Source organism: Apium graveolens, chromosome 9 (genome assembly GCF_009905375.1).
Source record: "Apium graveolens cultivar Ventura chromosome 9, ASM990537v1, whole genome shotgun sequence".
NCBI classification, from domain to species: Eukaryota; Viridiplantae; Streptophyta; class Magnoliopsida; order Apiales; family Apiaceae; genus Apium; species Apium graveolens.
This window is the reverse complement of record NC_133655.1, coordinates 263400950-263427876: the sequence shown is the minus strand read 5'-3', so window position 1 is coordinate 263427876 and position 26927 is coordinate 263400950. Positions and strand designations below refer to the sequence as shown.

The following is a 26927-nucleotide window of genomic DNA, read 5'->3' as shown; positions in this document are numbered from 1 at the left end:
TTCATTTTGAGGTGAGTTTTGTGCATGAATGTTGAAGAAGCCGAAGTTGAGGTCTTGGTTCTTGTGAACTCAAGGTTGCAACCATGGTGACTTATAATAATGAGCAAGATGTGATCTTGGAGAGGTGTTACACTTCTATTTTGTCAAGTCATAATCTTGTTCATAAACATTTGGTAATGATTTCTTAAGAGCCGAATGTAAAGTGTCGATCTTGGGAAGTTTTATGAAAAATGACCATGCATGTTAATTTTTAAAATCTTGCTCTTTATAAATGTTACTTTTTCAAGATTAAACTCTTGCATGCTATTTTCCTTCAAGATACATTAAGTTTAGCACTTGCATGTAGGATTTAACACTTGCATATCGATCTACAAGTGATTTTTAAAGTAAAGACCATACTTGTTGATTTTGTGCTTAATACTAGACTTGTATGAGATGCATGCTATGATTTTTGTTATAAAAATATTAGATGAAGTATTCCATGATAATAAGTGATTATATTCAGTAGATATCAAGTGATTATTTTGGATATATGGTTCGAATTTTTGCTTAAAACTCGAAGATGTGATATTGCCAATATAGTTGTTCTTTTAACCTCTTGGTAATTGATTTTTGTGAGTTGCATGCCATGATTCCTTTGATAAAATGCTAGTTTAGGTTGTATATGATGAAATGAGCTTAAGGTCAGTAGGTGTCATGAAGTTACCATGCATGCATAATCAGAGTAATTGCAGCGAAATATAAAACATTTAACTATTCTGAACTTAGAATAGGATCGAAGAAATAATTGCAGTATTTTAAAAGAAAATTCAAGAATACTTGCAGTATTTAAAAGAAAAATCACGAATAATTGCAGTATTTTAAAAGAATGTTCTGGAATACTTGCCTCAATAAGTTTTAACCGTTATTACTGGTTGACTTTGGTTCGACTTTGATCGTTCGACTTTATCGTCCACCTACTATCCTATTCTCGATACGATCCCAACATTCAGACCCTTTGGTTGGAACTTCGTTGATCTCGGCGTCTAATCACTAGATCGTTCCTAGTCCGATGTCACGTCTCGGGTCTTCCGTCTAAACCTACAGGGTTGAAATACCCTAATTCAGATAACTGCTTAAACTTAACATCAAATCGTCATCCTATTCTACCCAAACGATTTCGTAACCGAATTCATATTTATATGTATTATCGAAATACACATAGCAATTACGGTTCACATCTTCGAAACTCGGTTCAGTATTTATTTTCAGAAAATACGTATACTCGTCGTTTTGAAAAACAGGGTAATCGATTATTTATAAATTATCTTGTTTCAATCGCAGTCCAGTTCATATAATATAATTGTATATGATTATTTGTCGTCTCCGATAATTATAGGTTACGCTCCCGAAATTTCGAAATTAATTTCCCAAAAATCGGGCAGCGTCTCCTTTGTTTATCGGCCTACCCGTCGAACTCATTTCGACGTCAATCACAACAATAACGCAACATCAAGCAATTCGTAAATCCATTTATCAATCCTGTTCACCAATCCGAATTCACTTTATTAATTATTATTATTCATTTTCGTTCCGAAATTTATTTTAAAACTGCTTTTATTTATTTATAATTTAGGACTCAGAGTTTATTCATCACGGTCCACCGTCGGCTCGCCGAGGCTCATCGCCGACGGCGGTAAGATTCGCGGGTTTCCTTTTATGACGGACATCCTACGCGAAACCCACCGATTAAACTAATATTTTATTCTCGCATAAAAATATTTTATTTTCACGAAACCGATCAATTAATCTCCTGCAGAAATAATAAATTAATAAATTTAATTCCAAAATATTCGAACCATAACACAGCCAACAGCAACAACACAACACAGTCCACACGCGCCTACGCGCTGCATACACGCGCCACCAGGCGCTACACACACACTGAAACGCACACACACACCTTACAATACACACACACGACACACGAACCACACGCAACACAGAGGAACGACAACAACAGGCCACACACACGCAAGCGCGTGTATAACATACGCCGGCCGCCTCACCGGAAGGTAACCGGCGGCAACCGGAAACTAAAGGAAAACGGCAAAAACAGAAACATGAACGGACCACATAACCATACACACATCTGAGATACACATATAACAGAGCCAATTGAAGTATTACCGAGAAGCAACCGGAAAACGAAACCAAACACCGGCGGTACCAGAACAGGGGAGGAATACCGGCGGGGAGAAGAAAGAAGAGAAAGAGAGAAAGAGAGAGAAAAGGGAGAGGAGAGAGATAGAGAGCAAGAGAGAGATAAATTGAGACGAGAGAGAGACTCGTGATTAACGGGGAAGAAAGGGGCAGCCGACTATAGGGGGGTTGTTAATAAAAAATTTCTTCGTTTCCTTTATTACATTTTATCCCTGATATTTCGTGTTTCGTACCGCAACTAACGTCTTTAATAAATAGTTTACGGGATCACTCATCCGGAATTTTATCAGAACAAATTTAAAATTCTCGAGATAATTAAAATTTAATTACCATAAAATTTTTATAATTTTAAAATCATTTTTTTGGAACGCGCATTCTAACCCGCATTTTACAATTTAACGCTTTAAATACATAGCTTGGATTTGTCCGGCCAAACAGGCAGCCCAACAATATAGAATGAAAACAAGAGGTAGGCCCAAATGATTTCATTGCACAACCATCTCAACTACTAGAACCTTCCGCTACATATTCTCGGGAGCCTTCCTCTTGTCCTCTCTCTCTCTCTCTCTCTCTCTCTCTCTCTCTCTCTCTCTCTCTCTCTCTCTCTCTCTCTCTCTCTCTCTCTTCTAAAAACCTCTCCTCACAATCTCTTCTCTTATCTTCTCATATCTCTCATTTCATTTTTAGGGTTTTAATAACTCAACAACTCAATTCTACTTCTCCCTCTATTTACAATCCAACCTAGGGTTTCAATTCAACTTATAATTTACCCCCCTAAATGGCTTCCACTGCAGCTCAAATCCATGTCCTCGGACCCAATTACACCCCCAACCCGACCCGAACCAACTTAAAATCTCCATTTTTTGGAACCTCATTATCATTCACAACCCCCAAATCATCACTCCTGAGGCTAATAAAATGCAGTAACAGAAGAAACCATGTGTTACGTGTCGCGGCGGAGAAAGTGGTGGGGATTGATTTGGGGACTACTAATTCAGCCGTGGGTGCTATGGAAGGCGGGAAGCCAATGATTGTTACCAATGCGGAGGGGCAGAGAATGACACCGTTTGTGGTGGCGTATACGAAGAATGGGGATAGATTGGTGGGTCAAATTGCCAAAAGACAGGCTGTTGTTAACCCGGGGAATACCTTCTTTTCGGTTAAGAGGTTTATTGGAAGGAAAATGATCGGGTTGATGAGGAGGCTAAGCAAGTTAGTTATAATGTCATTAGAGATGAGAATGGGAATGTTAAGCTCGATTGTCCCGCCATTGGCAAACAATTTGCTGCCGAGGAAATTTCTGCTCAGGTATATACCTTTATGTTATGGTGTAAATGTGATTGAGACTGTGAATTTAAACAGTTCAATTTGTTGCTTTAAATTGTTGTGAAATATGATAGTTTGTGTGTTTGTCTTTGAGTAGGTAAGTATGTCCTACTGCGTTGTTTACAGTGACTGATATATTGGCGATAATGAATCACTGGATCACCGGATTTGCATATTATTTCGGTCATACGTTGCTTTCCTTTCTTTTTTGCATGTTTGGACGCCTTTACTCCCATCGGTCTAACTGGACTAGAAGGACTTTCTGTTTCTCGATTAGACTCTGGAGTCATGAAACCTTCTTCATCAACGCAATCATCACTATTCAAATTGATTGGTGGTGAATCCATTTGTGTTGAAAAATTTCGTTGAAATGGAGGAGAAGTAGTGGGAACGTCTATAAATTGAGGATGTGCCGCAACTGCTTCATAACATTCCCATTTGTCAAATGTCTTATTCATTTCCTTAAAATATAGTCCTTGAGCATGAGTTATCTAAAAAAATAACAAATTTTGGATACTAAGTTATCACATAAATAATATAAAAGCGTATTTAATATATATATATAATTATAATTTACCTCATCTACCAAATTGGTTCCGCTTGCACTATATCTACTAGCTTGATTTTTTGCACATTGCCATTTTTTAAGTGCTCTCTTCAATGGTGCCCAATGCGAGTCTAGAGCAAGTTTTGAACGAGGTTCGGCACGAGGATTCTCTGGAGTGCCACACCAATATTTTGCATAATCCTCATGAATTCGCCCCCATAAATTATTCTTGTTTGAATAGCGACCGATGATCCGATCAACAGATTGTCGAGCCCACGAAACACATAATTGTAATTCTTCGGAAGGAAGCCAATTAGTACCCATTTTCTTAACTATAAATATGAAAAAATCATAAAATATGTAGAAAAAAATATGAGTGAAAAAATTGATATTGGAAATAATACTTAAAGTTGCTATTTATAAGCAAAAAAAAAAGAACGTTGGAATTGATTTTTTATAGCCGTTGGCACACATGACCGTTGCTTCACTAATAAAACTACAATTTTTTTTTCATGTAACATGTGGGGTCCAACAACCAATGGCCATTAATCAGTCCATTTATAATCAATTGCCTACTGGCTGAATTGATGCTCCATCAAAATTTGAGGGAGTAATAAAAGGCACGCTGCATGCCACTTTTTTCAGTGACCATCAATTCAGTTGCTGAATCAATTTTTTTTTCACTCCCGGTGCATATGCTCTAAATGTGTAGGTTAATAAAAGCCAGAAAGTTCCCGAAATAATTTTGAAATTCTTTAAATATTCCAAACTTAATAAAATAAAATTTGCATGATTTTTGGAACATTTTGGGATTAAATACTGATTTTACAATTAAATGCAATCAAAAAATTATTTAAAGATAAATAATTGATAAAATATCAATTTATGAATTTTATAAACTATTAAAAATAAACATTGAAAGTATGAAAGCATAAAATAATTTTTTAAAAACAATTTTAACATTTACAAGAATAAATAATCAATAAAATCACTTTAAAATGAATTAAATTCATAGAGCTCGATAATTAATTTATAAAATTAATCTTCACGTCCAACAAATCACAAACAATTAATAATACAACAACACATACCCGCCAGACCCATCACACATTTTATTTATTAATAATTCGATAATTATATTTACATATCGAATCCGAAAATAGGTTACTTAGCCGCTAAGTAACTGAAAAGACGATACAATTTTAATACCAAATTTGGATAATTATCAAAATAGAGCTTCCTATAAAATACTTTATACGAAATTAAGGTGATAATGTCTCGCCTTTTGATAATATGGGTTCTTATCGATATATAAAATAATTTGCGTATCGAAAATTTCATACCGGGACTCGTACAGCTCAAACCGTACCCCGTATCGAAAAAGTCAAAACATGAAAAGTGTTCAGAATTATCAGATTAGGTTAGGAAGGAGTTTTCGGAAGAGATTCGGGTTGTAAAAACGCAAAAGCGACTGAAGTGGAACGATTTCTGATTTTAAAAATAAATTTTATAATTATGTAAGAATAACCAGTATTAATTCTATAAATTATTATAAAATCATATAATAATCCAAAAATTACCAGAAAAATACCAAAATTATCTAGATTTAATTCTGGATAATTAAAAATTAAAATATCTAGATTTTATCAGAAATAAACATCCAGATATTAATATCAATTATCAAATAATTCACCAAAATTCACATAAAATCACATAATAATTATTTATTGATAAAAATAAATACATAATATTTCTCGGGCGTTACATTCTTCCCCCTTAAAAGGATTCTGTCCTTAGAATCATGCTAAGGAACAGACCATGCTGCTTCTCAAGTACCTTTCTTATAATTTCTCAGTTCTCATCACATTAATCACAACTCAACGGCCTTTTACCGTCATCATCTCTATCAGTTGCTCATGCAACCCCTATCTCAATCTCTACTTCATACATTTGAAGCTAAATGAATTTTCGTAGTCATACACACATGAATGTCTTATAGATTCATTATACCGGTGACAACAAGACCAACTCATCCACACTCATTCTATCTATCTTATTGCCTCAAAGGACTAACTTAATTCACACTAATCTTCTTTTCTTTCCACTTCTAATAGTTTGTGTTTATGAAATTTCAATTTTCACTGACTGTTCTACTTTACGTTTCAGGCCTCTTTTTCTTCGATTAGTTTGACCCATGATCGTTTTCAATCGTGTTCGAGAATTCTTAATCGATCTTTTACATTTTCTATTCGTCTGCGCCCGGTATCCTGAGGTCATGATGCCTGATGCTTCGGAATGTTCTACATTTATTCAAAAACTAAAAGAAAATCTCGGCAATTGTATTTAACTTACCATTTTGGGGTATACTTCAATTTCTTTTCAATCACCATAAAGTAGATTCATCAAGCGAGAATCTGCTATTATTTGAAAGGAACTATTAATTTGGAATGGAATGAATCATAACTTTATTCAAAACCCGGTCTCTTGGTACTAATACTCATTTTGTTGTCCTATCAAATTAGATATCAATACGAACTTTGATGCTTACAACGTTTCATACTGAAGTCAACATCAATCATCTGCATTAATACCGTCTTTGATATCCAACAACAAAGTAAGTATCAGCATAACCCAGAAGACGGATCAAAACCTATTATTCAGTTCCTAACTTTTCCAATTCTTTTAACCATTTCACAACAATCCTAATGGTGTTCACTTTTTTTTTCTTTCTATTTGAACATCTGTTCCTAAATGGACCTTTCCCGGTTGTTAGTTAACCAAACAATCATAGCTCATAATTAATTATAACTAGAATTCCTATCTTTGAAGCTGAGACTGCAGTTGCTATTTTTCAATTCTTCACAAGCATATCTTCGGGCGTTCAACTAGGTCTTCTTTAGCCCTTGAATTAGCGAGGATGTTATCAATAAACACAATCACACTATCCTAATTCTCCTGGTACATTGTGTTCACTTAATCTTCAACTTACAGTTTCTGATAATCGACGCGTAACCTCATATTTCCATTCTCTTTTTCCATAACCGCTTTTGTGTACAGTACACAATATTCTTTATTTCATCATTCTTTCATTTCACATTTCTGAAGTTTTCCTTCACTCTTTATTTCATTCCTATTGAGTTGTACGATACAGGGCTTTTGACACCAGCTTGACTCTGGGCAGTAACCGATGAGAAATTCTCACCTCATTTCTTGAGATAATTTTGGTAAATCATTCGTTCGAACTTCCGGGACTTTATTTTAATTTTAAAGAATTCTGACATGAGATTTATTGCAACGTTCTTCTCTAGCAGTTTGCCATGAATACCTTTGTTTAATCATCCCTGTTTACACGCATTTGTGGAACGAATTCCTATCTCCAACTATCGACGTTTCAGCTCATTTCCCTAATAGTTCTGGCACAACCGACGTTCCCAACTTGCATATTTTCTGGATTATTTTATAAAATTTCTTTATCATCCTTTTGATTCCACTTCTTGTCTTGATTAGTTCTTCATTCTCAGTATTCATTATCTTTTGAAATGAGACTTAAGGTCTTAAATCAACAAGGATTAACATAACCACTCCATTTCCAGTTCTTTCAAAATCTTATAAAATTTTATTAGTGAACTTTAAAATTTGTCTCGTTTTTCAAAATTTTATTTCGCGAATATCTTAACTTATTTCTTGTCATTACCCATTGTGTACAGTTACTTTTAAGAATTAAGCCGCATCCTTCCATCTTCAATCTTCACGACAAATATCTTTCAGCGACGAAGGGATGTTTCATATCGTAATTGCATGTCTGAGTCATTGTTCAGAATTTCCTTGATCTCTGATCGTCGTCCCGATACTCGTTTGCTCCGTTTGACGCACACAACTTTACTTCCTTATTTTGTAATTGATCTAATTATTACGGTTCACTAACGATTCGTTCCTTATCGAAATTTTCCAATTCGAAGTGTATCGCATTAACGTAATCTACCGTACTCATGAGATCCTCGTAACACGAACAACTGTCTGACTTGATATCTTTGTCATGTCCACATTTGTCGGTGCATCCATTTTTCCTCGTTCGCAGATGTCCACCATTTATCGATTTGCAGTCGTATCTATGTTCGTTGTATGGTTCCATGTATCACCCTATTTCATTTCTTATGAAATCGTCAGAGATCAAACTTTGCGCAAGAGGAAAGTTTGTGAACATGATTTTGATTAAAAACGGAATAAGGAATAACAATGCAACAACCAATTGAAAGAATTTATAAATCAGAAAATTGAAGGAAGAATAATGAGTGAAGAATGAGACAACCATATTCATACTTAAGATGGCCAGTCTTTCATACTATATGGCATGCATCACATGATTATGTGGCGTCCCACCCGACTTTTCGTCATTTCGAGAAAACGTCATATCACAGCACTGTTGTCTCAATCAGAAATTAAGGATTCGAAGAGAGAAACAATTCAGAAGGAATACAATAAATTTTCTTTCGTTTTCGCCTCATATAATTTATCAACAGAAGAAGCTCAGACATATTCACAAATTAAGATAAACATATACTATCGTATTAGAAGAAAGAATATCAGTGTTGATCACCTTCCATGCTTCACCTATATCTGTCTTCAGGATCGTGCGAGTACAGGTTCACGATTCAAGTCACATCATTGCTTCGAAGTGTTGTCTGGAAATGCCTTTACATCAAATGCTTCAATGATTTGATCTTAATCGCGTCCTCCCGAAATTTATAATCACGGCTTCAGATTTCATCTATGTCGCATAAAATACCCATCGATCACGCAATGCCTCAATTTCGTCGATAAAATATGATTCTTCTCCAATCATCTGGAAGATTCTGCCATTTCCTTCAATCATCCTCCGTCCATTCGAATCACGAATCTCGTTAAATTTTAATAATTTCATGAATTGGGGTAAATAATATTTTAATATGTTGATTTAATTATTGATTTTATTAAACAACGTTTACTTTCATTTTTCACAGCAAACCTTAAACCTTCTCCCTGCTGGTGGGTCTACTTGGCCCTTTGAATTAACAACACTGAGTCTAATTCCATTCTTCTTTTTAGGTCATTTTATGTTTATAACAACAAGAACTTAAGTAGTACCTTGACAACCAAATTGTAAAACTTATTTCATGCAAAATCTTTTGAAAGTTGATTAAGGAAATCTTTTCCCAAAATCTCATTTTTTTTAAAGTTTTGAAAATCAAGTATTTGGTCGTCATTACTATATAAGTTACTTGTTATTTTCCTGATTTATCAATGAAATGTCTAATTAAAAGAATGTCCATATAAAGGTCCTTCTACTTTGGTACGCCTTCTATTCTTTTCCTTGGACTCTGTTCGCATTTCTTAGTCGATGAAACTTCATTTACCGTCATAAATCATCTTATTCGTAATTCTATCGTAATGCCGACATCTGGTAATATCTTTGATATTCTTGTCATCGTCCTTGACGTTATGCTTATAACCACGCATGTGATTCGGTGTTCTATCGGTAGATAGGGTCGCATTTTCTTGCTAATCTTACCTATATCTAGAAAGGTAGCTATCATTCCTCGCGCAGCTCCCGATGGGTGGTAAGAATCTTCTCGCAATGGTGGTGCCTTCAAAATGTGCAATGTTGGTTCTTCATCCGCTTCCATCAACTGGTTGCTCCCGACGTGGTACGTGTCCTAATACCTAATTATAAGTTAAATCGTAACTTTTCTTACACAAATTCTCACAAGAATCGATCGCATAGTCTTCAAAACCATATGAAAAGTAGGGTAACATACCCAATCTCTGTCGATCCGTTGATTTCTCATTATTGTATGATCTGAGGTTTCAATATACCTATGATGTTGTGATATTCGCCTTGCACTTTCTCATCAATCCTATCTTACCAACTCCTTATTGGATCTGCTAACCCTAATTCGCACTCAACTCAATTTATCCTGAATGTGCCTAGGGTTTTTCCTATCTTGTACGACCTATCATTCATATCTTACTCTCACCTATTCTTATTTCAGTGACCAATAACCTACAGCTCTGATACCAAACAGGCAGCCCAACAATATAGAATGAAAACAAAAGGTAGGCCCAAATGATTTCATTGCACAACCATCTCAACTACTAGAACCTTCCGCTACATATTCTCGGGAGCCTTCCCCTTGTCCTCTCTCTCTCTCTCTCTCTCTCTCTCTCTCTCTCTCTCTCTCTCTCTCTCTCTCTCTCTCTCTCTCTTTCTCTCTCTCTCTCTCTCTCTCTCTCTCTCTCTTCTAAAAACCTCTCCTCACAATCTCTTCTCTTATCTTCTCATATCTCTCATTTCATTTTTAGGGTTTTAATAACTCAACAACTCAATTCTACTTCTCCCTCTATTTACAATCCAACCTAGGGTTTCAATTCAACTTATAATTTACCCCCCTAAATGGCTTCCACTGCAGCTCAAATCCACGTCCTCGGACCCAATTACACCCCCAACCCGACCCGAACCAACTTAAAATCTCCATTTTTCGGAACCTCATTATCATTCACAACCCCCAAATCATCACTCCTGAGGCTAAGAAAATGCAGTAACAGAAGAAACCATGTGTTACGTGTCGCGGCGGAGAAAGTGGTGGGGATTGATTTGGGGACTACTAATTCAGCCGTGGGTGCTATGGAAGGCGGGAAGCCGGTGATTGTTACCAATGCGGAGGGGCAGAGAACGACACCGTTTGTGGTGGCATATACGAAGAATGGGGATAGATTGGTGGGTCAAATTGCCAAAAGACAGGCTGTTGTTAACCCGGAGAATACCTTCTTTTCGGTTAAGAGGTTTATTGGAAGGAAAATGATCGGGTTGATGAGGAGGCTAAGCAAGTTAGTTATAATGTCATTAGAGATGAGAATGGGAATGTTAAGCTCGATTGTCCCGCCATTGGCAAACAATTTGCTGCCGAGGAAATTTCTGCTCAGGTATATACCTTTATGTTATGGTGTAAATGTGATTGAGACTGTGAATTTAAACAGTTCAATTTGTTGCTTTAAATTGTTGTGAAATATGATAGTTTGTGTGTTTGTCTTTGAGTAGGTAAGTATGTCCTACTGCGTTGTTTACAGTGACTGATATATTGGCGATAATGAATCACTGGATCACCGGATTTGCATATTATTTCGGTCATACGTTGCTTTCCTTTCTTTTTTGCATGTTTGGACGCCTTTACTCCCATCGGTCTAACTGGACTAGAAGGACTTTCTGTTTCTCGATTAGACTCTGGAGTCGTGAAACCTTCTTCATCAACGCAATCATCACTATTCAAATTGATTGGTGGTGAATCCATTTGTGTTGGAAAATTTCGTTGAAATGGAGGAGAAGTAGTGGGAACGTCTATAAATTGAGGATGTGCCGCAACTGTTTCGTAACATTCCCATTTGTCAAATGTCTTATTCATTTCCTTAAAATATAGTCCTTGAGCATGAGTTATCTAAAAAAATAACAAATTTTGGATACTAAGTTATCACATAAATAATATAAAAGCGTATTTAATATATATATATAATTATAATTTACCTCATCTACCAAATTGGTTCCGCTTGCACTATATCTACTAGCTTGATTTTTTGCACATTGCCATTTTTTAAGTGCTCTCTTCAATGGTGCCCAATGCGAGTCTAGAGCAATTTTTGAACGAGGTTCGGCACGAGGATTCTCTGGAGTGCCACACCAATATTTTGCATAATCCTCATGAATTCGCCCCCATAAATTATTCTTGTTTGAATAGCGACCGGTGATCCGATCAACAGATTGTCGAGCCCACGAAACACATAATTGTAATTCTTCGGAAGGAAGCCAATTAGTACCCATTTTCTTAACTATAAATATGAAAAAATCACAAAATATGTAGAAAAAAATATGAGTGAAAAAATTGATATTGGAAATAATACTTAAAGTTGCTATTTATAAGCAAAAAAAAAGAACGTTGGAATTGATTTTTTATAGCCGTTGGCACACATGACCGTTGCTTCACTAATAAAACTACAATTTTTTTTTCATGTAACATGTGGGGTCCAGCAACCAATGGCCATTAATCAGTCCATTTATAATCAATTGCCTACTGGCTGAATTGATGCTCCATCAAAATTTGAGGGAGTAATAAAAGGCACGCTGCATGCCACTTTTTTCAGTGACCATCAATTCAGTTGCTGAATCAATTTTTTTTCACTCCCGGTGCATATGCTCTAAATGTGTAGGTTAATAAAAGTCAGAAAGTTCCCGAAATAATTTTGAAATTCTTTAAATATTCCAAACTTAATAAAATAAAATTTGCATGATTTTTGGAACATTTTGGGATTAAATACTGATTTTACAATTAAATGCAATCAAAAAATTATTTAAAGATAAATAATTGATAAAATATCAATTTATGAATTTTATAAACTATTAAAAATAAACATTGAAAGTATGAAAGCATAAAATAATTTTTTTAAAACAATTTTAACATTTACAAGAATAAATAATCAATAAAATCACTTTAAAATGAATTAAATTCATAGAGCTCGATAATTAATTTATAAAATTAATCTTCACGTCCAACAAATCACAAACAATTAATAATACAACAACACATACCCGCCAGACCCATCACACATTTTATTTATTAATAATTCGATAATTATATTTACATATCGAATCCGAAAATAGGTTACTTAGCCGCTAAGTAACTGAAAAGACGATACAATTTTAATACCAAATTTGGATAATTATCAAAACAGAGCTTCCTATAAAATACTTTATACGAAATTAAGGTGATAATGTCTCGCCTTTTGAGAATATGGGTTCTTATCGATATATAAAATAATTTGCGTATCGAAAATTTCATACCGGGACTCGTACAGCTCAAACCGTACCCCGTATCGAAAAAGTCAAAACATGAAAAGTGTTCAGAATTATCAGATTAGGTTAGGAAGGAGTTTTCGGAAGAGATTCGGGTTGTAAAAACGCAAAAGCGACTGAAGTGGAACGATTTCTGATTTTAAAAATAAATTTTATAATTATGTAAGAATAACCAGTATTAATTCTATAAATTATTATAAAATCATATAATAATCCAAAAATTACCAGAAAAATACCAAAATTATCTAGATTTAATTCTGGATAATTAAAAATTAAAATATCTAGATTTTATCAGAAATAAACATCCAGATATTAATATCAATTATCAAATAATTCACCAAAATTCACATAAAATCACATAATAATTATTTATTGATAAAAATAAATACATAATATTTCTCGGGCGTTACATTCTTCCCCCTTAAAAGGATTCTGTCCTTAGAATCATGCTAAGGAACAGACCATGCTGCTTCTCAAGTACCTTTCTTATAATTTCTCAGTTCTCATCACATTAATCACAACTCAACGGCCTTTTACCGTCATCATCTCTATCAGTTGCTCATGCAACCCCTATCTCAATCTCTACTTCATACATTTGAAGCTAAATGAATTTTCGTAGTCATACACACATGAATGTCTTATAGATTCATTATACCGGTGACAACAAGACCAACTCATCCACACTCATTCTATCTATCTTATTGCCTCAAAAGACTAACTTAATTCACACTAATCTTCTTTTCTTTCCACTTCTAATAGTTTGTGTTTATGAAATTTCAATTTTCACTGACTGTTCTACTTTACGTTTCAGGCCTCTTTTTCTTCGATTAGTTTGACCCATGATCGTTTTCAATCGTGTTCGAGAATTCTTAATCGATCTTTTACATTTTCTATTCGTCTGCGCCCGGTATCCTGAGGTCATGATGCCTGATGCTTCGGAATGTTCTACATTTATTCAAAAACTAAAAGAAAATCTCGGCAATTGCATTTAACTTACCATTTTGGGGTATACTTCAATTTCTTTTCAATCACCATAAAGTAGATTCATCAAGCGAGAATCTGCTATTATTTGAAAGGAACTATTAATTTGGAATGGAATGAATCATAACTTTATTCAAAACCCGGTCTCTTGGTACTAATACTCATTTTGTTGTCCTATCAAATTAGATATCAATACGAACTTTGATGCTTACAACGTTTCATACTGAAGTCAACATCAATCATCTGCATAATACCGTCTTTGATATCCAACAACAAAGTAAGTATCAGCATAACCCAGAAGACGGATCAAACCCTATTATTCAGTTCCTAACTTTTCCAATTCTTTTAACCATTTCACAACAATCCTAATGGTGTTCACTTTTATTTTCTTTCTATTTGTACATCTGTTCCTAAATGGACCTTTCCCGGTTGTTAGTTAACCAAACAATCATAGCTCATAATTAATTATAACTAGAATTCCTATCTTTGAAGCTGAGACTGCAGTTGCTATTTTTCAATTCTTCACAAGCATATCTTCGGGCGTTCAACTAGGTCTTCTTTAGCCCTTGAATTAGCGAGGATGTTATCAATAAACACAATCACACTATCCTAATTCTCCTGGTACATTGTGTTCACTTAATCTTCAACTTACAGTTTCTGATAATCGACGCGTAACCTCATATTTCCATTCTCTTTTTCCATAACCGCTTTTGTGTACAGTACACAATATTCTTTATTTCATCATTCTTTCATTTCACATTTCTAAAGTTTTTCTTCACTCTTTATTTCATTCCTATTGAGTTGTACGATACAGGGCTTTTGACACCAGCTTGACTCTGGGCAGTAACCGATGAGAAATTCTCACCTCATTTCTTGAGGTAATTTTGGTAAATCATTCGTTCGAACTTCCGGGACTTTATTTTAATTTTAAAGAATTCTGACATGAGATTCATTGCAACGTTCTTCTCTAGCAGTTTGCCATGAATACCTTTGTTTAATCATCCCTGTTTACACGCATTTGTGGAACGAATTCCTATCTCCAACTATCGACGTTTCAGCTCATTTCCCTAATAGTTCTGGCACAACCGACGTTCCCAACTTGCATATTTTCTGGATTATTTTATAAAATTTCTTTATCATCCTTTTGATTCCACTTCTTGTCTTGATTAGTTCTTCATTCTCAGTATTCATTATCTTTTGAAATGAGACTTAAGGTCTTAAATCAACAAAGATTAACATAACCACTCCATTTCCAGTTCTTTCAAAATCTTATAAAATTTTATTAGTGAACTTTAAAATTTGTCTCGTTTTTCAAAATTTTATTTCGCGAATATCTTAACTTGTTTCTTGTCATTACCCATTGTGTACAGTTACTTTTAAGAATTAAGCCGCATCCTTCCATCTTCAATCTTCACGACAAATATCTTTCAGCGACGAAGGGATGTTTCATATCGTAATTGCATGTCTGAGTCATTGTTCAGAATTTCCTTGATCTCTGATCGTCGTCCCGATACTCGTTTGCTCCGTTTGACGTACACAACTTTACTTCCTTATTTTGTAATTGATCTAATTATTACGGTTCACTAACGATTCGTTCCTTATCGAAATTTTCCAATTCGAAGTGTATCGCATTAACGTAATCTACCGTACTCATGAGATCCTCGTAACACGAACAACTGTCTGACTTGATATCTTTGTCATGTCCACATTTGTCGGTGCATCCATTTTTCCTCGTTCGCAGATGTCCACCATTTATCGATTTGCAGTCGTATCTATGTTCGTTGTATGGTTCCATGTATCACCCTATTTTATTTCTTATGAAATCGTCAGAGATCAAACTTTGCGCAAGAGGAAAGTTTGTGAACATGATTTTGATTAAAAACGGAATAAGGAATAACAATGCAACAACCAATTGAAAGAATTTGTAAATCAGAAAATTGAAGGAAGAATAATGAGTGAAGAATGAGACAACCATATTCATACTTAAGATGGCCAGTCTTTCATACTATATGGCATGCATCACATGATTATGTGGCGTCCCACCCGACTTTTCGTCATTTCGAGAAAACGTCATATCACAGCACTGTTGTCTCAATCAGAAATCAAGGATTCGAAGAGAGAAACAATTCAGAAGGAATACAATAAATTTTCTTTCGTTTTCGCCTCATATAATTTATCAACAGAAGAAGCTCAGACGTATTCACAAATCAAGATAAACATATACTATCGTATTAGAAGAAAGAATATCAGTGTTGATCACCTTCCATGCTTCACCTATATCTGTCTTCAGGATCGTGCGAGTACAGGTTCACGATTCAAGTCACATCATTGCTTCGAAGTGTTGTCTGGAAATGCCTTTACATCAAATGCTTCAATGATTTGATCTTAATCGCGTCCTCCCGAAATTTATAATCACGGCTTCAGATTTCATGTATGTCGCATAAAATACCCATCGATCACGCAATGCCTCAATTTCGTCGATAAAATATGATTCTTCTCCAATCATCTGGAAGATTCTGCCATTTTCTTCAATCATCCTCCGTCCATTCGAATCACAAATCTCGTTAAATTTTAATAATTTCATGAATTGGGGTAAATAATATTTTGATATGTTGATTTAATTATTGATTTTATTAAACAACGTTTACTTTCATTTTTCACAGCAAACCTTAAACCTTCTCCCTGCTGGTGGGTCTACTTGGCCCTTTGAATTAACAACACTGAGTCTAATTCCATTCTTCTTTTTAGGTCATTTTATGTTTATAATAACAAGCACTTAAGTAGTACCTTGGCAACCAAATTGTAAAACTTATTTCATGCAAAATCTTTTGAAAGTTGATTAAGGAAATCTTTTCCCAAAATCTCATTTTTTTTAAAGTTTTGAAAATCAAGTATTTGGTCGTCATTACTATATAAGTTACTTGTTATTTTCCTGATTTATCAATGAAATGTCTAATTAAAAGAATGTCCATATAAAGGTCCTTCTACTTTGGTACGCCTTCTATTCTTTTCCTTGGACTCTGTTCGCATTTCTTAGTCGATGAAACTTCATTTACCGTCATAAATCATCTTATTCGTAATTCTATCGTAATGCCGACATCTGGTAATATCTTTGATATTCTTGTCATCGTCCTTGACGTTATGCTTATAACCACGCATGTGATTCGGTGTTTTATCGGTAGATAGGGTCGCATTTTCTTGCTAATCTTACCTATATCTAGAAAGGTAGCTATCATTCCTCGCGCAGCTCCCGATGGGTGGTAAGAATCTTCTCGCAACGGTGGTGCCTTCAAAACGTGCAATGTTGGTTCTTCATCTGCTTCCATCAACTGGTTGCTCCCGACGTGGTACGCATCCTAATACCTAATTATAAGTTAAATCGTAACTTTTCTTACACAAATTCTCACAAGAATCGATCGCATAGTCTTCAAAACCATATGAAAAGTAGGGTAACATACCCAATCTCTGTCGATCCGTTGATTTCTCATTATTGTATGATCTGAGGTTTCAATATACCTATGATGTTGTGATATTCGCCTTGCACTTTCTCATCAATCCTATCTTACCAACTCCTTATTGGATCTGCTAACCCTAATTCGCACTCAACTCAATTTATCCTGAATGTGCCTAGGGTTTTTCCTATCTTGTACGACCTATCATTCATATCTTACTCTCACCTATTCTTATTTCAGTGACCAATAACCTACAGCTCTGATACCAAACTGTAACACCCCAAATCCGAGGTCAAGATTTGGTGTCACTAAACAATATTTACATAAAATAAAAGAATAATCAATTAACCCCTTAAATCCGGATCGTTTACAGGTTATGGTATGAAACAATAATCTAACCTTCTACAACTTACAATAACTAAATTACAAATGAGAATACCTTTGAACTAATGCTCTTGTCACAATCTTCTAACACCATCAACCTCTCGCAGCAGAAATTTTTCTAACTCCTGTCGTCTATCGAAGCTATTCATTTTTATCCTTATCTGTTTCCGGCAGAATTAAGAATTTTCAAAGCAAGAGTGAGCCAAAAATGCCCAGCAAGTATATAATTTGAGTTTCAAACATTAATATCAAAGAAAACTTCCGGACAAAATCTCTAAAATATATTGAATAGCGAAACACGAAATCATTTAAAGGATATACTTCATCTACTTAAAATCAATTTGATTTGCATTGCTATAGATCACATAGGGAATAACGACATTTTTGTAAGAGCTTTAGAGATCGCGTGTTTTCAAAATAGCTTCTGGTAACATTTCATAATTGAGCAATGAATGCAATAACTATTCATAAAACGACATTCAAGAAATTCCTAACTATTCAGTATCCATCATTATCGACTAAGTTTTCATAAACTTAGCCTGCTAAACCAGCCTGATAAGGACGGGTTGAATAATTAAGAAGATCTCAATTCATTCAAAATTCTAATTATCACTGCGCAACTAATGTTGCAGCAACAATCTGAACCTCGAATTTATTTAGAAACACCGTAATTTTCCGAAACTGAGTGCTAAGAAAGAATAACTTTAATCCATAATCACATTTTTTTCCGACAAGGAATGCCATTAATGGTGATCAACAACAAATTAGACTGGACACTAGTTCGCATCTATATTCTGCTGATCAGTCAGAATATAATGCAGATCTATATCTCAATATATAGATCTAGTCGGGTCCCCAGGCACTACGGCCCATCTCGAGGCACCAGTCATCCCGGTCCTCAGGATTAAGTAAAACTCAATCCTCAAAATATCACTATCCAGCCCGTAGAGTGTTTTGATGTCAAACCATTTTGAATTCAAAACATCCTAATTCAGGGTTCGCAAATAACCCGAAAGAATGGGTATCTGCTCAAGAGAGCAATCGAATTATAGGAACAAGAATAAACGAACATGCATAATCAGAGTAATTGCAGCGAAATGTAAAACATTTAACTATTCTGAACTTAGAATAGGATCGAAGAAATAATTGCAGTATTTTAAAAGAAAATTCAAGAATACTTGCAGTATTTAAAAGAAAAATCATGAATACTTGCAGTATTTTAAAAGAATGTTCCGGAATACTTGCCTCAATAAGCTTTAACCGTTATTACTGGTTGACTTTGGTTCGACTTTGATCGTTTGGCTTTATCGTCCACCTACTATCCTATTCTCGATACGATCCCAACATTCAGACCCTTTGGTTGGAACTTCGTTGATCTCGACGTCTAATCACTAGATCGTTCCTAGTCCGATGTCACGTCTCGGGTCTTCCGTCTAAACCTACAGGGTTGAAATACCCTAATTCAGATAACTGCTTAAACTTAACATCAAATCGTCATCCTATTCTACCCATACGATTTCGTAACCGAATTCATATTTATATGTATTATCGAAATACATATAGCAATTACGGTTCACATCTTCGAAACTCGGATCAATATTTATTTTCAGAAAATACGTATACTCGTCGTTTTGAAAAACAGGGTAATCGATTATTTATAAATTATCTTGTTTCAATCGCAGTCCAGTTCATATAATATAATTGTATATGATTATTCGACGTCTCCGATAATTATAGGTTACATTCCCGAAATTTCGAAATTAATTTCCCGAAAATCGGGCAGCGTCTCCTTTGTTTATCGGCCTACCCGTCGAACTCATTTCGACGTCAATCACAACAACAACGCAACATCAAGCAATTCATAAATCCATTTATCAATCATGTTCACCAATCCGAATTCACTTTATTAATTCTTATTATTCATTTTCGTTTCGAAATTTATTTTAAAACTGCTTTTATTTATTTATAATTTAGGACTCAGAGTTTATTCATCACGGTCCACCGTCGGCTCGCCGAGGCTCATCGCCGAATGCGGTAAGATTCGCGGGTTTCCTTTTATGACTAACATCCTACGCGAATCCCACCGATTAAACTAATATTTTATTCTCGCATAAAAGTATTTTATTTTCACGAAACCGATCAATTAATCTCCTGCAGAAATAATAAATTAATAAATTTAATTCCAAAATATTCGAACCACAACACAACCAACAGCAACAACATAACACAGTCCACACGCGCCTACGCGCAGCATACACGCGCCACCAGGCGCTACATACACACTGAAACGCACACACACACACACCTTACAATACACACACACGACACACGAACCATACGCAACACAGAGGAACGACAACAACAGGCCACACACATGCAAGCGCATGTACAACATACGCCGGCCGCCTCACCGGAAGGTAACCGGCGGCAGCCGGAAACTAAAGGAAAATGGCAAGAACAGAAACAGGAACGGACCACATAACCATACACACATCTGAGATACACATATAACAGAGCCAATTGAAGTATTATCGAGAAGCAACCGGAAAACGAAACCAAACACCGGCGGTACCAGAACAGGGGAGGAATACCGGCGGGGAGAAGAAAGAAGAGAAAGAGAGAAAGAGAGAGAAAAGGGAGAGGAGAAAGATAGAGAGCAAGAGAGAGATTGATTGAGTCGAGAGAGAGACTCATGATTAACGGGGAAGAAAGGGGCAATCGACTATAGGGGGGGTTGTTAATAAAAAAATTCTTCGTTTCCTTTATTACATTTTATCCCTAATATTTCGTGTTTCGTACCGCAACTAACGTCTTTAATAAATAGTTTACTGGACCACTCATCCGGAATTTTATCAGAACAAATTTAAAATTCTCGAGATAATTAAAATTTAATTACCATAAAATTTTTATAATTTTAAAATCATTTTTTTGGAACGCGCATTCTGACCCGCATTTTACAATTTAACAAATAAATGTGTAGGTTAATAAAAGCCAGAAAGTTCCCGAAATAATTTTGAAATTCTTTAAATATTCCAAACTTAATAAAATAAAATTTGCATGATTTTTGGAATATTTTGGGATTAAATACTGATTTTACAATTAAATGCAATCGGAAAATCATTTAAAGATAAATAATTGATAAAATATCAATTTATGAATTTTATAAACTATTAAAAATAAAAATTGAAATTATGAAAGCATAAAATAATTTTTTTAAAACAATTTTAACATTTACAAGAATAAATAATCAATAAAATCACTTTAAAATGAATTAAATTCATACAGCTTGATAATTAATTTATAAAATTAATCTTCACGTCCAACAAATCACAAAAAATTAATAATACAACAACACATACCCGCTAGACCCATCACACATTTTATTTATTAATAATTCGATAATTATATTTACATATCGAATCCGAAAATAGGTTACTTAGCCGCTAAGTAACTGAAAAGACGATATAATTTTAATACCAAATTTGGATAATTATCAAAACAGAGCTTCCTATAAAATACTTTATACGAAATTAAGGTGATAATGTCTCGCCTTTTGAGAATATGGGTTCTTATCGATATATAAAATGATTTGCGTATCGAAAATTTCATACCGGGACTCGTACAGGTCAAACCGTACCCCGGATCGAAAAAGTCAAAACATGACAAGTGTTCAGAATTATCAGATTAGGTTAGGAAGGAGTTTTAGGAAGAGTTTCGGGTTGTAAAAACGCAAAAGCGACTGAAGTGGAACGATTTCTGATTTTAAAAATAAATTTTATAATTTTGTAAGAATAATCATTATTAATTCTATAAATTCTTATAAAATCATATAATAATCCAAAAATTACCAGAAAAATACCAAAATTATCTAGATTTAATTCTGGATAATTAAAAATTAAAATATCTAGATTTTATCAGAAATAAACATCCAGATATTAATATCAATTATCAAATAATTCACCAAAATTCACATAAAATCACATAATAATTATTTATTGATAAAAATAAATACATAATATTTCCCGGGCGTTACACTATTTCCACCAAAACACCTGAGAGTCACCATTAGAGTTGGCTTTGGAAACCCTAGAGGAGTGCATTGCATTTGTGAGTCATTTAAGTGAGGCACAAGTGTGACTTACTATATTTAGGTTGAGATGAGGTCTGTAAAGGAGGATTAGGAGTATTAGTCGAGATAATTATATGTTATATGGTTAATTTCTTAAGTGACTAGGGTAGTAAAATCTAAGTGTACTATTGTCATGCCATTTCTTACTAAGTGTTATGTGGAGTGAAGCATATATTACTAGAAATTATTTAAGTTTAAGTGTATATATATATGTATATATATGTATATATCTATACATATATATTGTACGCGTAAGGGTAGTTAGTAAGTGTTGTGTCGAGGATACTATTGTTATAGGTTTAAGTAGGAGGCCTGGAAAGGAGCCCATAGACGATTCCATACAAGTGCTCAGTAAGCGTAGTCCAGACAAGTAAACTCTCGACTTATCTCTATAATTCTGTTTCTTGTGATTTAATACCCTGTGAATGCCTGTGAATGCATGACTACAGCTTTAATAGAATTAAATAGTCCCTGGCATCACCCAATGATTAGACCTTGGATTTAGTTAAACGCTTTCACACTTGAATTGACCCCTTTTCACCACATATTACCTCAAACCCTTATGAATACCCTACAATAGTCCTTTAATATATCATGTGAACCCTAAACCCCTCACAAATTCAAATTATTTCTTTGGGAACCCTGATCTTAATAACATTCCCTCAATTTTGGAAAACTTGTCACTTGAACCTTGACAATACCAACCCTTGTTATCTTATCCTTGATCAAGAACCCTTTTTAAATTAAAATAAATTGATTAAAAGGAATTGGATGGTATGTTCTGGGAAGACTGAGGCGCCAGTCACTGTTAAAACATCAGTAGCGGGGAGCCTGATGGTTTTATATAGCCAATATGTGTCGATGATCCTCAATAGCTGTGAATCACTTGTTATGTGGTTCAGAGCTTTGATGTGGGCTGATCACCCCTCATCGCTCATAGCGCCGTGAGATTTCCAATTCCATTCACTTATTAAAAACTTGATCTTTTATTTGAGATTTCTTATTGTTGATTATCTTATGTTATCATTTTATTGAGTATATGATGCATTATTATTCACTGTTATTCACTTGCTGAGCGTTTTGCTCATTAATTTTGTTATTAATATTATCCATTCAGTGAAACCCGAAGATGGTTCGTTTCAAGCAAACCGCGCGTAAGACTTCTGGGGACTCGGTGTATGCCTACCGTCAGATGTTGGAGCAGGTGGGGAACTAGTAGTTCCCTAATCTTTATAAACTTTGGGTTTAAAATTTGGTAGTAATTTGACTTAAGATATCCTGGTCTGTAATAATAAAGATGTTAGATGTTGTTCAAACTCATTCCTGTGGGTCCAGGGATTGTGGTTAAGGCTTGTAGCTTTAATATTCTATCTATTTTATAGTATTTTACTGTTTAATTAATATTATGCATATTTCTGCTAGTTAGTAGTGTGGGTCCGTCACAGGTTGGTATCAGAGCCACATGTTTAAGTCACTGAACAACATAGGATAAATGAATATAAGATAGGAATTTAGAGGATAGGATGAACTTAGATCATTTGGATTTTGGTACGTTAGAATCTATAGTTTTTCTGACCCTTTTATTTATAACCGCATATATATAACTATTTGACAGGCATCATCATCATCGACTCCCGGATTCCCTACTACTGTGCCATTCCCTCTTTACAAGAAGATGGTAATGATGGTTGATCGACTGGAGGGCGAGAACGCGAATATTTGATGTAGGGTGGACTAGTTGTACCGCGAGAATGTTGATGACGAGCCCAACCGACCCCGACTGATAGCCAGGCTTGAGGAGATCATCCAGATGGCTGAAGATCGATTGACATTGATGATTCCACACCGTGTGTGTGAGAGAGAGAGAGAGAGTCAGACACTCTTACCGCCATTGCCGACGAGCTTCGCCGAGTGATTAGCCGTCTCCGTGACCCTATTCTCCCACCACCCTCTTAGACTATCATATAGTCCACTTGTTCCCAGCATTGTTGTTGATTAGTATTTTGATTTCCATTTCGTACCTTGTACCCGAATTGTTTCGGGAAGGCTTTATTTGCACTTTATTTCCCGTTTGTACTTTATTCACACTTTTCATTCGAACTAATGTTAAATCCGCACTTTGATTATCTCTATACTATTGCCATCTCATTACCATGCTATATACTTGCTTAGATAGAATTTTATTGTTTAAATTTTGTTGATCCCTTTAGAAATCGATCTTGTTTAATCTTTCCCTAAGATATCCCTTGAATAAGACCTTATTACTTGATATTTACCCTTATTATAACTTGTGTATGCAAAATTTGGACTGTGAATAAACCTTTCTTGTCTATATTCAGAAACATGCCTCCTCGTAGAGCTCGCAACACCAATACTGGGTATCATGAAGATCCACCACCCAACTTGGCTCAACTTATGCAAATACTTCACCAACAATATGTTGCCTTGCTCAACAACAACAACTCCTTCAGCATCAATTTCAACAACAACAACAACCACCTCCACCACCACCAACCCCTACAACTTTCAAATCATTCCAAGCTGTGAAACCACCGGAGTTCCGTGGAACTCAAGACCCTGTAGAAGCCTAATCTTGGCTTAAAGAGATGGAGAAAGATTTCACGCTAGATTTTGTAAGTGAAGAAAAGAAGGTTGACTATGTGTCTTATTTTTTGAAAGACGAAGCGAACTATTGGTGGGAGTTAGCCCGTGCTTTAGAAGAAGAAGAAGTTATCACTTGGGGTAGATTCAAGAAGATTTTCTTAAACAAGTATTTCCCGAGGTATATGCAGACTCAAATGGAATTGAAGTTCTTTGAATTGAAATAAGAAGGAATGACTGTGGGAGAGTACGAGAAGAAATTCACTGAATTGGCTAGGTTTGTTGGAGAATATGTGGACACGGATGAAAAGATATCGAAGAGGTTTCAACAAGGATTGAAGCCTTGGCTACAAAGCAGAGTGGCTGCTTTTAAATTGACCACATACGCTGAAGTGGTCCAGAAGGCGATGGTAATCGAAGGAGAAAGAGATCAAAACTTGAAGGAGAAAGAGAGTAAGAAAAGAAAGTTTGGGAACAATGGTGAAGGAATGGCTCAAGGGAGCCAAAGTGGAAGGAATTTTAAGAAGTTTGGATTCCAGAACCAAGGAGGGCCCCGAAGCTTTAAGAAGGTGATAATAAGAGTCAGAAGAATAGGATTCAAGGGCCAAGTGGTCAAAGATCCCAGCAAGCAACAAATCTGAAGTGTAAATTCTACAACAAGAGACACATGGGTAACTGCAATAAGGATGACATCGTTTGTTACAAGTGCAATTCGAAATGTCATTATGCGAATGAGTGCCAAAGCCCGAAGCCTCCTGTTACGTGCTTTAAGTGTAAAAAGACCGGTCATATGTCGAGGGATTGCAAGGCCCCTGGAAATAATAAGTTGATGCAATTGACAGCCTCCCCTAAGAATCAAACAATGACATCTTCTGTTCCAACTCTTCAACTACCTTCAAATTAACCTTTTGAATCTGCAACTCCAATGTTCCCTCCTTCCTATCCTGCTCAGCCCAGAACATTCAACATGAATATCAATGATGTTGTGCAGAGTTCTGAAGTTGTGACAGGTACGCTTTCGGTCAACAACATCAATGCTAAAGCGCTATTTGATTCCGGAGCTACTAGATCTTTTATATCTGAATCTTTTGTTGGCAATTTGAATTATGAAATTGAACCGTTAGTTGAACCTCTATCTATCATTTTGGCTAATCAAGAACAAGTATCTGTTAAAAGTATTTTCCCTCGATGTAAAGTAGAGATTTCAGGATATAGTTTCCCTGCTTCCCTTATACCTTTTCAACTAGGAGAATTTGACGTTATATTAGGAATGGATTGGTTAGCAGATCATGGTGCTCAAATAGATTATAAGAAGAAGAAAGTGATTCTTAAGTCCCCTCAAGGAAAGAAAGTAGAGTTTATAGGGCAGAAGCAAGTTAAAATATTTTTGACAATGATTCAAGCTAAAAAGTTGTTAAGACAAGGGTGTGAACGGTATTTGGCAATTGATAGATCTAAGGAGACGCCGAATATAGAAAGTATCCCAATAGTTAGCGAATTTCCCGATGTATTTCCAGACGAACTTCTTGGATTGTCGCCTGACCGTCAAATTGAGTTTTTCATCGACTTAGCGGCCGACGTGGAACCTGTATCAAAGGCACCAGCAGAGATGAAGGAATTGGCCAAACAACTATAAGAGTTATTGGATAAAGGAGTTATAAGGCCAAGTGTATCTCCGTGGGGTGCTCCAATTCTGTTTGTGAAAAAGAAGGATATAAGTATGAGACTGTGCATCGACTATAGAGAGTTGAACAAATTGACAGTTAAGAATAGGTGTCCTTTACCTCGTATTGATGATTTGTTTGATCAACTTAAGGGAGCTTCTTACTTCTCGAAGATTGACTTACGATCGGGATATCATCAGTTGAAGATTAAGCCGGAAGACATACCAAAGACTGCTTTCAGAACCAGATACAAACATTACGAGTTTCTACTTATGGCATTCGGATTTACAAATACGCCGGCCGCCTTTATGGATCTGATGAACCGAGTATTCAAGGAGTATTTGGACAAGTTTGTCATTGTGTTTATTGACGACATTCTAATATACTCAAAGACCGAGGAAGAATATGTTGAACATCTGAGAATAGCTTTGGAGACTTTAAGAAAGGAGAAGTTATATGCCAAATTTTTGAAGTGTGAATTCTGGCTGCGAGAAGTTCAGTTTTTAGGGCATATTATCGGAAGTGAAGGTATTCGAGTTGATCCAGCAAAGATAGAAGTTGTAATGAATTGGGAAAGGCCGGAGACTCCGACTGAAGTTAGAAGTTTCATGGGATTGGCCGGATATTATCGAAGATTTGTGAAGGATTTCTCAAAGATTGCAGTACTGTTAGGGCGAAATCACGCACTAATATTCACGCAAGTATACGCGTTCGCAAGTAATATAGAATACTTTCTAATTCGTTCCCTCAGAGACTCAGACTA

At 35.4% G+C, this 26927-nt stretch overlaps 2 protein-coding genes across 2 annotated transcripts; both read left to right on the top strand.

Annotated features, from left to right (window-relative positions):
* The first annotated feature begins 2980 nt into the window (after positions 1-2980).
* On the top strand, positions 2981-3582 carry LOC141686250 (heat shock 70 kDa protein 7, chloroplastic-like). Its single transcript, XM_074491295.1, has 3 exons — positions 2981-3369; positions 3435-3510; positions 3565-3582. The coding sequence occupies exons 1-3, from the start codon at positions 2981-2983 to the stop codon at positions 3580-3582; spliced, it is 483 nt and encodes a 160-aa protein (XP_074347396.1).
* A 6923-nt stretch (positions 3583-10505) lies between these two features.
* LOC141686249 (heat shock 70 kDa protein 7, chloroplastic-like) lies at positions 10506-11107 on the top strand. The gene is made up of 3 exons (XM_074491294.1): positions 10506-10894; positions 10960-11035; positions 11090-11107. Exons 1-3 carry the CDS (start codon positions 10506-10508, stop codon positions 11105-11107), a joined length of 483 nt encoding a protein of 160 aa, XP_074347395.1.
* The last annotated feature ends 15820 nt before the right edge of the window (positions 11108-26927 follow it).